At 43.8% G+C, this 12,500-nt stretch overlaps 1 protein-coding gene across 1 annotated transcript in view; it reads right to left on the minus strand.

Annotated features, from left to right (window-relative positions):
• The window catches only part of sorcs3a (sortilin related VPS10 domain containing receptor 3a), a 239,572-nt gene that overhangs the window by 43,480 nt on the left and 183,592 nt on the right, over positions 1-12,500 (minus strand). The window contains exons 17-18 of the mRNA XM_062534116.1: positions 6,221-6,334; positions 3,072-3,246 (exon numbers count right to left, since the gene is read on the minus strand). Coding sequence (XP_062390100.1) covers positions 3,072-3,246; positions 6,221-6,334 — 289 coding nt within the window. The remainder of the gene's footprint in view (positions 1-3,071; positions 3,247-6,220; positions 6,335-12,500) is intronic.

A 12,500-nucleotide genomic window follows, 5' to 3' on the forward strand; every position in this document is an offset into this window, starting at 1 on the left:
GACTGCACCCCAGTGGTTTTGTTGTATCTTAACTTGAAATATCAGTGATATTTTATTTGTTATGTAGAGCATTTTTGTTTAAATTGGTAAAATAAAGTTTGCATTTTACTTAAATAGTGTGATCGGTGTAATTTGCCATTCGGTAACATTTATCCGAAGAAAACAAGTAACATTTACATAACTTTAGTGTGTAAGACCTCTTAATACAAAACAATCTAGTAAAATCTACTTATTATAAACATGTAAGATTTACTCCATATTTCATGACCATGGTGTTTCTATATTGACATGGTCAAGTAAAACTTACTTAATTTTTTCAGAAATGTCAATGACAGTATAGCAAGTACATTTTAATTGATTCTGGCAAGTAAGTTGTACTTGATATTACAGCATTACATTTACTTAGTTTTATTGAGTGCATTTTGTTACAAAGATTTTTTTAAGTAAATTCTACTAATCATTTTTTTCAGTGCATTATTGAGAATACGTTATGCTGTGAACCCTACCACTGACACTGTTTGTAAAAAAAGGGGCCCAGCAGCAGCTTTTCTTGTTAAGAAAAATGAAGTCGTTGCACCATGTGTGCAATGGTTTATGATTTTACTTTATCAGTAGCTCCTAGGATCTGTCATCTGTCGTATTTTGCGGTTAGCAAATTTGCATCTATTTGCTTATGTATTTATATTTGTTTATTTATTTGTTTATTTATTCTATTATTCTTTTATCATGTGCCACAGCACAACGTTTGACATGACCTGGCAGTTTGTTTGTGCCGTGGAATATGTCTGTATTTGTTGTTGATGTTGTTGTTGTTGCTGCTGTCGTTGTTATACTTTATGTTTTTTCTACCTATTTCTTATGTGTTTGGATGCCTTGCTGCAGGTCACAATTTCCTCGGGGATGATAACACATTTTGAATGTTGAAGTCTGCGTAGATGAGGCTTCAGGGTGGGGGTGGGGGGGGGGGGGGGGGGGTTGAGGGGGTGAGGACACGCCATGAACCCCCCCGATCCCCCCCGATCCCCTCACCTTTCATCCCTCTGACTTAACCAGGTCGGGGGGGTGGAGCGCAGCAGTCTCAGGAGGAAGATGGTGTGTGTGTGTGTGTGTGTGTGTGTGTGTGTGTGTGTGTGTGTGTGTGTGTGTGTGTGTGTGTGTGTGTGTGTGTGTGTGTGTGTGAGAGAGAGAGTGTGTGAGTGTGTATCTCAGACGGTGGGTGGTGTGTGTGCATCAGCATTACTGCCTGGGCTTGCTCTCTTCTCGGTCTCGGTTCATATCACCCAGCTTGGGAGATCGGGGGGTTTGGGGGTTGGAGGGGATGGGGGTCGGGTGGAGTTGCGGTCACAAGTCTCCATCATTATGGGAAGATGTCCATCCCCTTAGGGTGGAGGGAGGTAGGATAGGGCTTTTAGAGTGAGTGCCAACCCACGCACGCAATGGAACATCTCTCTCTCTCTCTCTCTCTCTCTCTCCGTTCGGCCGGGGGGAATGACAAACTGAAACATAAGCGCAGTAAACCGCTGCTCTCTTGTTCATTCGGTTTCAAACGTAAGTCCCTGATATCCACATATACACCCTTCACAAAAACAGCCTTCCCCCATCCACTGCCATCCACACACACACACACACACACACACACACACACACACACACACACAAACACACACACACACACACTTCCCCCATTCACTGCCATCTGTATGCAGACAGAGACTAAACAAGGACGCAATGCATAATTCATCTTTGTGTTGACATCCCCTCTGTTTCACAATCATGCATCTGCGAGAGTGTACACTACGAGGTGGCCAAATCCGTAATTCAGACGCGAGGGAGATTTTTCTGACTGATAGAGACAAATGCGATCCATTAGGTCTCTATATGCGCGATGCATGTATTGTACGCGGCCCGAAGAATAACACAGCTTCCTGTCAGGGAATAAATCGTTTTATTGTACCGATGTCTGTTAGTATTTCTTCTCACCTGCATCACAAGCCAGAAAAGTCATTGTTTTGGTAGCTACTCATTTTTTTTTTTTAAAGTAATCCAATGTAGGAATCCCCATTGTCCATGTACTGAGTACCTATTTAGCACAAAAGGATACTAAAGGCCCAAGCTCCTACCTGTGACAACATTGCATATTGCACTACTATGTGTTCGGAAAATGCATTGGTGTGTCTTTGTGTACTGGAATACAAGAGATTATTCAGTGACTGGGTTTTCGCAAGCATACACGCACATGTTTCTTTGCATTGTAACTGAGTGTAGCATCAAAATAAGTTTAAAGCCATTATTTACAATGAAAGAAAGAACATTGTGTACCTTGAAAACTTTACAGATAAACCCTGCATCAGGGTGCCAACATAAAACACATCAATGTGTTTCTTTTAAGATGTATTGAAATATATTCATGGTAAATAACTTTTAAAAAAAAAACTGCGGCAATGAAAACAGTTAACAAAACTTCAGCTTTGGTAATTAGCATATGCTAACTGGCCCGCCGAGCTGTTTCCTGTGTCCATGTGTAGAATGGCCGCCTGTCAGACCATACGGTCCGTCGCCACCATCTGGACAATGGAGCTGTGTGTCCACTTCCAGAGGATGTCTTACTTACCATGAGAACCATATGTCTCACAAGGGACTCATCATGTGCATACAAACTCACAGGGGGCCTGGGACGCCAGTCATGGAGACTATACACACACACAGACACACAGACGCAGACACACACTCACAGATACAGACACACAGACACACACACACACACACACACACACAGACACTCACAGATACAGACACATAACAAAGACACACACACACACACACACACACACACACACACACACACACACACACACACACACACATACACATATGCGCATACATGTGTGTGTGCGACGTGCGTGGTAGAAAATGACAATGAGAGATCAACAGAGAGAGAGAAAAGGGAAAGAAAAAGAGAGAGAAAGAGGGTGAGAGAGAGAGAGAGAGAGAGAGAGAGAAAGAGAGAGAGAGAGAGAGAGAGAGAGAGAGAGAGAGAGAGAGAGAGAGAGATAAGAGGGGGGAGAGCTGACCTCTTGGAGCTGCACCAGGAAGGTGACGTTGGAGGCGAGCGGCGCGGTGAGCTTCTCCTCCTCCCCGGTGCTGAGCTGCAGGCCGCGGGGCGCCCGCGTGGGACACTGCTGCCGGCGGGGCGTGTACATCTCCTTCACCCCCTTGGTGCAGTTATTCGCCGCCACCTTGCGGTACCTGAATCCGGCAAACACACAACAACGGGCACAACGGTTATGGCAAACAATTGTACACAAATGTAATAAACAAATAAACAAACAAATAAACACACAAACTCTAATAAAAATACTAAACACAACGGGCACAACGGTTATGGCAAACAAATGTACACAGATGTATTAAACAAACAAGCAAACAGACAAACAAACTAATAAAAATACTGAATGCAACAGGCACAACGGTTATGGCAAACAAATGTACACAAATGTAATAAACAAACAAACAAACAAACACACTATACAAATATAAACACAACAGCACAACAGTTATGGTAAATAAATGTACACAAATGTAATAAACAAACAAACAGACAAACAAACTCTACTAAAAATACGGAACAAAACAGGCACAACGGTTATGGTAAATAAATGTATACAAATGTAACGAGAAAAGCACTCCGAGAGCAAAGCAAAGCCAAGCCATAACCGCCTCCTGGATCCATACGGTGATACGGATCACTCCCAAAGAAACACATAAACAAATAAAAAATAAACATATGAACAAACTAATAAAAAATAGCAGCAAAAACATGTGGTCGACATGGTGGCGAAGTCTCCAGTGGCCCTCATGTTTATGCCTGCACATCTGCCAGCTGACATAGGCTGGCCCAAACTGCATTTCTGAGGAGCAAATGGCGTGGTCACATGAGGACTGCAGACCGCTAGAGAACTGAAGTGGACGCTGAAGTGGGCAAAAGAAAAACAGGAGAGCAAACTTCTAATGCTCTTTGCTCTTTGTGCTTTCGCAAACACATGCACGTGCACACACACACACACACACACACACACACACACACACACACACACACACACACACACAATTCAACCACAGGTATTCCCACTCATAAACAAAAGTACACACACACACACACACACACACACACACACAGAGTTTGATTACACACCCACAGTTTTGATTACACGGACACAGTCTGATTTCATTACAGCCACAGTGTGCTGGCCCCTTGGATCACCCCCCCCCCCCCCTCCCCCCCCACACACACACACACACCCCCCCCCCCTGTGCCTACAGAAACGGCCCACTGTAATCAGTGAGGCGGTCCGGCGCTGACAGACGCTGAGCCAGAGGTACTTCTACAGCCTCACGCTGACGGCCCCTTTTCCCAAACTCAGCACACTTGTCTTCCCCATATGGATCTTATGTCTGCACAAGTGATGGCAGTTGGGGGAGAACGCACACACGGCCATCAAAAAAATGTGTGTGTGTGTGTGTGTGTGTGTGTGTGTGTGTGTGTGTGTGTGTGTGTGTGTGTGTGTGTGTGTGTGTGTGTGTGTGTGTGTGTGTGTGTGTGTGTGTGCGCGCATTGTGCGTTGTGCTTGTCTGTCTTGTTTGTCTTTGTGAGAATATGAGTGTGTGTGTGTGTGCTGTGCATGTGTTTGTCTTTGTGAGAGTATGAGTGTGTGTGTGTGTGCGCTGTGCATGTGTTTGTCTTAGTAAGAGTGTGTGTGCGTGTGTGTGTGTGTGTGTGTATGTGTGCGTGTGTGTGCTGTGCATGTGTTTGTCTTTGTGAGAGTATGAGTGTGTGTGTGTGTGCGCTGTGCATGTGTTTGTCTTAGTAAGAGTGTGTGTGCGTGTGTGTGTGTGTGTATGTGTGCGTGTGTGTGTGTGTGTGTGTGCGCGCTGGCGCAAATGTGTGGCACCAGAGAGAGAGACGTCCAATCACCAAGATAATAAAGCTGAATTACTCGGCGCGTTAATTGAATAATGACACCAGCAGACACGGGTGTGTGCACGACAACACCCGGGGGGGGGGGGGAAACGAACTACCACATGAGCAAAAACTCCATAGCTGCCATCGCAAGACGCAATCATATGGAGCTTCATTTTGCTGAACAGCGAAAAAAAAAAAAAAGAATTTTATTATAAAAAAACGAATACAAGATGACAAACTAATTTGTGTCTATATGAACCAAACTGCAGCCGTTTCCACAATGACATGTATTGGGACTGGGGATGGTGTGTGTGTGTGTGTGTGTGTGTGTGTGTGTGTGTGTGTGTGTGTGTGTGTGTGTGTGTGTGTGTGTGTGTGTGTGTGTCTGTGAATGTGTGTGTGTGTGTGTGTGTGTGTGTGTGCACTGACACATTCATGTGCTGGAAGAAAATGAGGAGCCATTGTGGATCCTGCTGCAGTCAGTTCATTTAGGAACCCCCATGTTTCCCTTCAGGCCGTTCTGGATGTGCTGGAGAGATTGCATATTCCTTCATTATCACTGAGAATGACATACCCAGCGCTAATTGCGCTGATAAGAACGGTGCGTGTGTGTGTGTGTGTGTGTGTGTGTGTGTGTGTGTGTGTGTGTGTGTGTGTGTGTGTGTGTGCACAACAATCATAGAGACTAGATTAAGATCCACTGCAGCTCATCTGCAGTGCATGGCGGGGGCTGGAGAGCGCTCTTACCCCGTGCTGTTGAGGTTGGAGGTCTGTGTGTGTGTGTGTGTGTGTGTGTGTGTGTGTGTGTGTGTGTGTGTGTGTGTGTGTGGTTGTGTGTGTGTGTGTGTGTGTGTGTGTGTGTGTGTGGTTCTGTGTGTGTGTGTGTGTGTGTGTTTGTGCGTGTGTGTGTGTGTGTGTGTGTGTGTGTGTGTGTGTGTGTGTGTGTGTGTGTGTGCGTGTGTGTGTGTGTGTGTGTGTGTGTGTGTGTGTGTGTGTGTGTGTGTGTGTGTGTGTGTGTGTGTGTGTGTGTGTGTTTGCACGTGTGTGTGTGTGTGTGTGTGTGTGTGTGTGTGTGTGTGTGTGTGTACAGTATGTGTGTTCGCTCTTACCCTGTGCTGTTGAGAGGGTGTGTGTGTGTGTGTGTGTGTGTGTGTGTGCGTGTGTGCACGCATGTGTGTGTGTGTGTGTGTGTGTGTGTGTGTGTGTGTGTGTGTGTGTGTGTGTGTGTGCGTGTGTGTGTGTGTGTGTGTGTGCTCTTACCCCGTGCTGTTGAGGTAGTTCTGTCCGTGACTGCAGCTCCTGGACACCGTGGCCGGGTTGTACCAGAACGAGGGCGAGCAGTTTCCGTCTCCACGCCGCTCATACCCATAATCACTGTTGGGTGGGGGGGGTACACACACACACACACACACACACACACACACACACACACACACACACACACACACAAACACACACACACACACATTAAAATACAATTATCATCACACCATGACTTGTGCATGATGCTGTACACTCCTAAAACAAATGTGTTGTCCCTACCTGGACACAGAAATGCAAGTTGTGTAACAAATATATGCTGAAGTCATGTGTTATCATGTTTTCAACACATTCATTTCAAGAGTGTGATCATGTGATTTGAGGGTGGTGCGATATTGTGTGAGAAGAAGCTTTTGAAAGTGTCTTCAAATGACTGTACTCACACTTTTAATATTAGTGACTTTGTCCATGCTAGTTATCCACCAGTCGATATACAGTGGGTACGGGTTGAGAATGCACCTTCTCCCGCGGGACTCCCGAAGAGATCCCGCAGGCCGTCAAGCCGATTTTTTTCGAGGCTAAGGCAATGTACCCAAACAACCACCAGGTGGCAGAAAGTTTCATCCCGCATTTCAAAATGATGAAGACCGTATATCCGTCAATAGTCGACTCCTTAATCTCATTTAATCATTACAATGAAGGTGATGACTGGCGAAATTATTCAAACGACGTTTCAATGAACCATTGTTGAAATGAATGAAAATGGTTATAGAAAATCGCCTACAGCCTAACGTCGACACAGCTGATTCTTTGATTGATTCTAAGCTTTTTTGATGTAGGGGATGGGTAAACTGGCGCGCTACAAACATGCTACCAATCAAATGTAATATTAGTAGGACTAGCCTACTTAGACACTTTAGTCATAGGCAACGTTGCCATGTTAATTTGGGCTAGAAGTGCTTGCTTGTGGTGGCGCTCCTGTCCGCTGCTTCTCCCGAATTGTGTGGCAAATTTGTCAGCAATCAGCTTAAATGTCAAATCATATTTATTTATCTTTGTCGCCATGGTATTGGGGGAAACGCGGAGAAACGAGATGGTCAGTCCTCGTATTTTTTCTTCGCGTTTCGTTATAAGAAATAGCCTATATAAGTAATGTAATGACCAAGCAATCGCGGACCGACAGAAAAAGAAAGCAAACGTTGCTGCGGAAATGCTTGCTAATTTGATGTGTTTAAACGTAGAGCCATACAATTAGGTGTGTCTGTTATTATGATAATTTTTGAGCATAACTGGTTGTCCATAGCTCAGTGACAGGTGTTAATAGCCTTGCCATAAGCACTGCTGCAGGTGCTTCTTTTATTATGCGGTTAGAGCATAAGCGCTTACTCATATAGACTATAACTCAGGGACAGGTGCAAAACCACCAACTGGGATGGATCGAAGGGCAAGCAAGCACTGCCACACAACGTGAAGGCCTTTGTGTTTTCAACACTAAGCAGAAAGTTTCCTACGATGGGGAGAAGTGGCCGCAAGGACTGCATCGATAAGATCAACGAATAGACAGTAATGTTTTACAACCCAGCTGGTATCCGCTGTTCATTCCGACATATCCCCACTCGGCGTAGGCCTAGGCCTATTTAACTTTTTTTTTTTTTCAAACAACGTGCCATTCCGACATGAGGTCATTAATAGGCTATTAATGTCATAACTATTAGGCTATCATTAGGCTTACTATGCATGGCTGTAGGCAGCTATGAGGACACTGAGATCTGGACCTCATCGGTTTTGAGAGCTGGAAATACATGTGTTTGCTAAATATCGGTTGTTGTGCATGTTGCGTTCGCGACTCGGGGAAGTGAAAGCAGTTCTGTAAAGACATTGCAAGTTTTCATGGCGATCATCTGCGCCGCGCCGCGCAGCTGTATCTGATTGTGAAAGCCGATTGGAAATACATAAGTTTAGAGCGAACGTTTCAACTAGGCTATGTTTGCCATGGTAGACAAAAACACTCAAATAAAACAATAGCCTAACAAATAACTGCATGCGTAATGGACACGGCTCTATATCCTAAATAAATTTCGAGGTTCGCCATTTGGTAATATGACCTATCCTTACTGACAATATTTGGATTGGACAATTTAGATTGAGCACAACTAAAGTTGCACGAAGGCAAAATACAGTCCTAAAAGCCTATTCTATATAGCCTGGCCAATATTGTAGATGTGCAAAAGCAGCATTTGCGTGCGTGCTTGCCGGTGAGGTGTAGCCTACAAAAATGAGCATAACATCTGATCATTAAAGTATGGCTATAGGATATAGGCTAGAGAAGAGTTGGTTTAAAATTCAAGTGTAGTAAAAAAGTTTGTCCACATCCCCGGTCAAGGTGCAGAACAAGAGTAGGCTAAATCATAAAAAATGGAAAAAGGTTCGCACACTTGAAATCCTTCTTTTTTGATTTGATTTTATTTTCTTTATCACAAAGGAATGACGTTTCGACCGTGTGGTCTTCTTCAGATTAAAATTCAAGTACGTGCGCTATTTAACCCCTCGAGACCGACTGCAGTCTGCTGACACAGCCAGGCGACTCTCCCAACCCATTCATTCGTTTTGGCCGATATAACCCATTCATTCGTTTTGTGCGTATATAGATTCCTGCATGCTGCATTACCGTGACCCTTAGCCTACCTTGTGGATGATTTTTTTCTCATTGGAATACAGCAGGACAGAATGCCTTTTATCTAACAAACGCAAAAGCTGAGATTGTTGGAAGGACTAGGCTACTCAACAAACTTGTTTTTCGTTTCTGGGAGATCTCGTTATCGTTTTGGATTGTCGGATTTTTATACTTATTGTTTGGACTTATGGACAATGAACTTTGAGGGGTGGTTGTTAGTGCTTTACAAAGCTTTGTGTTAATAAGTGTCGGTCCTCCTATCCTTCAGCTCACTGCGCGATGCAGTTGCGCATAGTGGCCAGCCACGAAGTCATTAACTGTTTACGACACAATACATGATATTTGTGTTTTTCGTTTCTTAGATTTAATGCATGTTTGACATGTAAACAGGCCTTCAGTCCGTTAACTTAAGGCCTTCTTTTGCATGGGGTAATAACCTAGGCTATTATGTTCGTAGTGGCTGCATACTCTTGATTATAATAAGAGGCAAATTGTTACAGGACAATTTAAACTGACTTCCCCAATGCTTCCCCGCAGCACATTACATTTTAATATAGGCGAATATAGGATGAACAAAGTCTATGGACTTGCTATATTAAATCCAGTAGCCTAATAATTCTATGTGCCACGTCTTTTCACGATTTCGCAAGTGATGTAGTAGGCTACGTTTAAACATCGACAAACGTCTGTGAGACTACCCATTTCATGAAGAGCAATTGTCTTGTGCGATCATTCCCCCTCCCCCACACTTGTCTAACCAGTTCACTAGACATTATAGCCTACTATATATGTGGCATTGAGGACGATTGCCTCCCTTCCCCCTCTCTCTCGACAGACACTTCCTGACACTAGGGCTCGGGATCAAGACATCAAAACTTCGCGGGCACAACCACATTGGCAGCTTCACTCCTTAGTTTACTATGGATTACTATGGATTTACTCCCGCCTTTTAGTGTGTTCCTGTTACTTAGTTTTTGCCTTCTTGGTAGTATGTTGCTGTGTAGTGGGGTGTAACAGTGCAACCCACGATCGCAAGAGGAAAAGAATAAATCGCTATATATTTCTGCTTCTTGTCTTGTGCATCTGAATGAATGGATATTACGTTCAGTGCGCTACCAAATGGCGGCGATATTCCTAGAATGCAAGGCGTGTGCCCGAGCCCTATTATGTAAATGTAAAAAATGTGTGTGTGTGTGTGTGTGTGTGTGTGTGTGTGTGTGTGTGTGCGCGCGCTGAACCACGAATTCACATATTAACGTTTCTTTTCAGCAGACATCGCAATCATAAAAAAATCGCAAAACTTTTTAATAAAATAATGCCTCTTGTCTTAATGGGTTCCGGAGGTTCGTAGAGTAAGTTTTGAACCCCGGTCGCTGACGTATGATTAAGATGCCGCAACCAGTTACGCCACAGTTCGAGTGTCAATCTCTTCGCACTTAGCCAAGAAATATAAAGGATTCAGTCAGTCGAGTTCATTTATTCGCGGCATTACACTTGAAACGCCGATCAAAAGTTCTGACATGTTAAACTGACGTTAGTCATTAATTCACCACATGATAAAATGCTGTTATATTGACGCACAGTAGCCCACGGTAGTCTATGTCTATCTCTGAATCAACATGAACATGCATAACGAGATCCATATATTCTAAGTTGCTAGAAACTTCTTTTGCGGAGCTAGGCCTACTAGTCGATGGTTACAATGAATCACACTCACTGCCCTATCGCATATCTGACCATCCATTGTAACAATGTTACAAAATGCGCGATCTTCTCCATGCATGTAGCCTACGGTTATAAGTAAAGTGACATGATAGGCATGTAGGCCTATTAAAGATATTTCTGTTAAATACATTTTATTTTCAGTTGTCAAAAGTGGTGGGGACAAAATCTGTGATAAAGTGCTGGGTAAGCTACCCAGCGTCGCCGGTTAAAATGAACATGCCTCCGTTTTAAAATAGCCTATAGGCCTACACATTTCTAAGTATTCCTAGCATAAATGTCGCCTAAATGTCCATCTTGTCCATCTCTTTCGTCTTCGCCTTGACAATAATAGCCTATTCACGGAAATGCGGTCTTGTAACCGTAATGAATTAATCTAAGGTTGCCTAGGCTATATCGAGTCTTTCAGGTTGAATTGAAGGCTTCTAAAACCATTTTCATTAATTTCAACAATGGTTTATTGAAACGTCGTTTGATTATAATTTCGCCAGTCATCACCTTCATTTTAATGATTAAATGAGACGGATTAAATGAGACGGATATGCGGAGCATTTCTCTCCCTCTCCATTGACCAAAACGTTGCTCTGGCATCTCTGCTGGACTGACTGAGTTATAGGCTACGTCGAGTGAGAGAGCCAGCTGTGAGGTACGCTGTAAAACATTCGAAAACTCTGAAACTGCAATCTGACATGCCGAGCGTGATGTCTCTTTTCTCCGCTTGTCACCAGCGCGGTGTCTTCGGGTTTTTCCGTGTTTTCCGGTATGAGCCGAACCTTCATTTTATTAAGGCGGTCTTATGTTGCCCCCTTGCGGTTGCAGTTTTAATTAAAGTCCCGATGCTTCGGGAGTCCCGATGTGCGGGAAAGAAAGGAGCATTCTCAACCCGTACCATCTGTATATCATTAACATGAGAATGATTATAGCTGGTGTCAGCATATCAATAACATGTCATTAGTCTGAAATGACAACCCCAAGACTTTTACAATCTGCATAATATTGAAATACTGCAATAACCAAAATCAATATGAATTGACAATATGAATACACAAAGTGTCTAGCTGAAGGTTTTTCAAGTGACGTGTCGTGTGACTTATTCAAGGTGAAGTCCTTGACGCTGGAGTGAGGTCGGACATTGACATTTGATCTCATCAGCCAATCAAACGGCACCGTTTACGACTAACCATTTTACATGCTACTGAAGCAAAGTTCTTGGCTGGCAGGGATAATGTGAGACTCAGACCGAGACCCAGACCCAAGCTTAGAGGGGGAATGAGTGCCCTTTCACATTCTGCCTGTGACTTCAATTGGGTAATTAATTACGGGGAGATGGGTTGGGGTGTGTGTGTGTGTGTGTTGGGGGGGGGGAGGGGGGTGGATGTTGGAGGCCCAAGCCCACTCAGCTGTGAGGTCCCTCTCCAGCCCTGACCGAAGAGGAAAATAAGCTAAAGTTCCGCCTGAGTTACAACTGCGAAGTGAAACAGCTCAGGGGCTTTGAAAGAAAACTAGCAATCGAGCTACAAAAAAAAAAAAAAACACTGAAAGAGGCAATGCCATGTTTTTTTTGGGAAAGGTGAACGTAAATGTCAGTTGCACAAATTATTGCCTCTTCACATAACCTAATGCCTCTTCATATAACCTAATTTGCGACTTACTAAGTATGCTATTTTCTGTCTAACACTAAAGACGGTACCCTGCATATTATAAGGGATTTGTAGTGACAAGATACTGATCAAAAGACACATCCTGCTGCAGATAAAGGACAGTGATGGGCCTAGTTAGTTCTCCTTTTCTGTTATTTAGTCATAGAGGGCCTTCAGACTCTCACAGAATCCTAATTACATCATTAAGCTGATGGAATGGAGGACGGAGCAGTGTGTTCTGAGA

The sequence above is a fragment of the Sardina pilchardus genome, chromosome 1 (assembly GCF_963854185.1).
Source record: "Sardina pilchardus chromosome 1, fSarPil1.1, whole genome shotgun sequence".
NCBI classification, from domain to species: Eukaryota; Metazoa; Chordata; class Actinopteri; order Clupeiformes; family Clupeidae; genus Sardina; species Sardina pilchardus.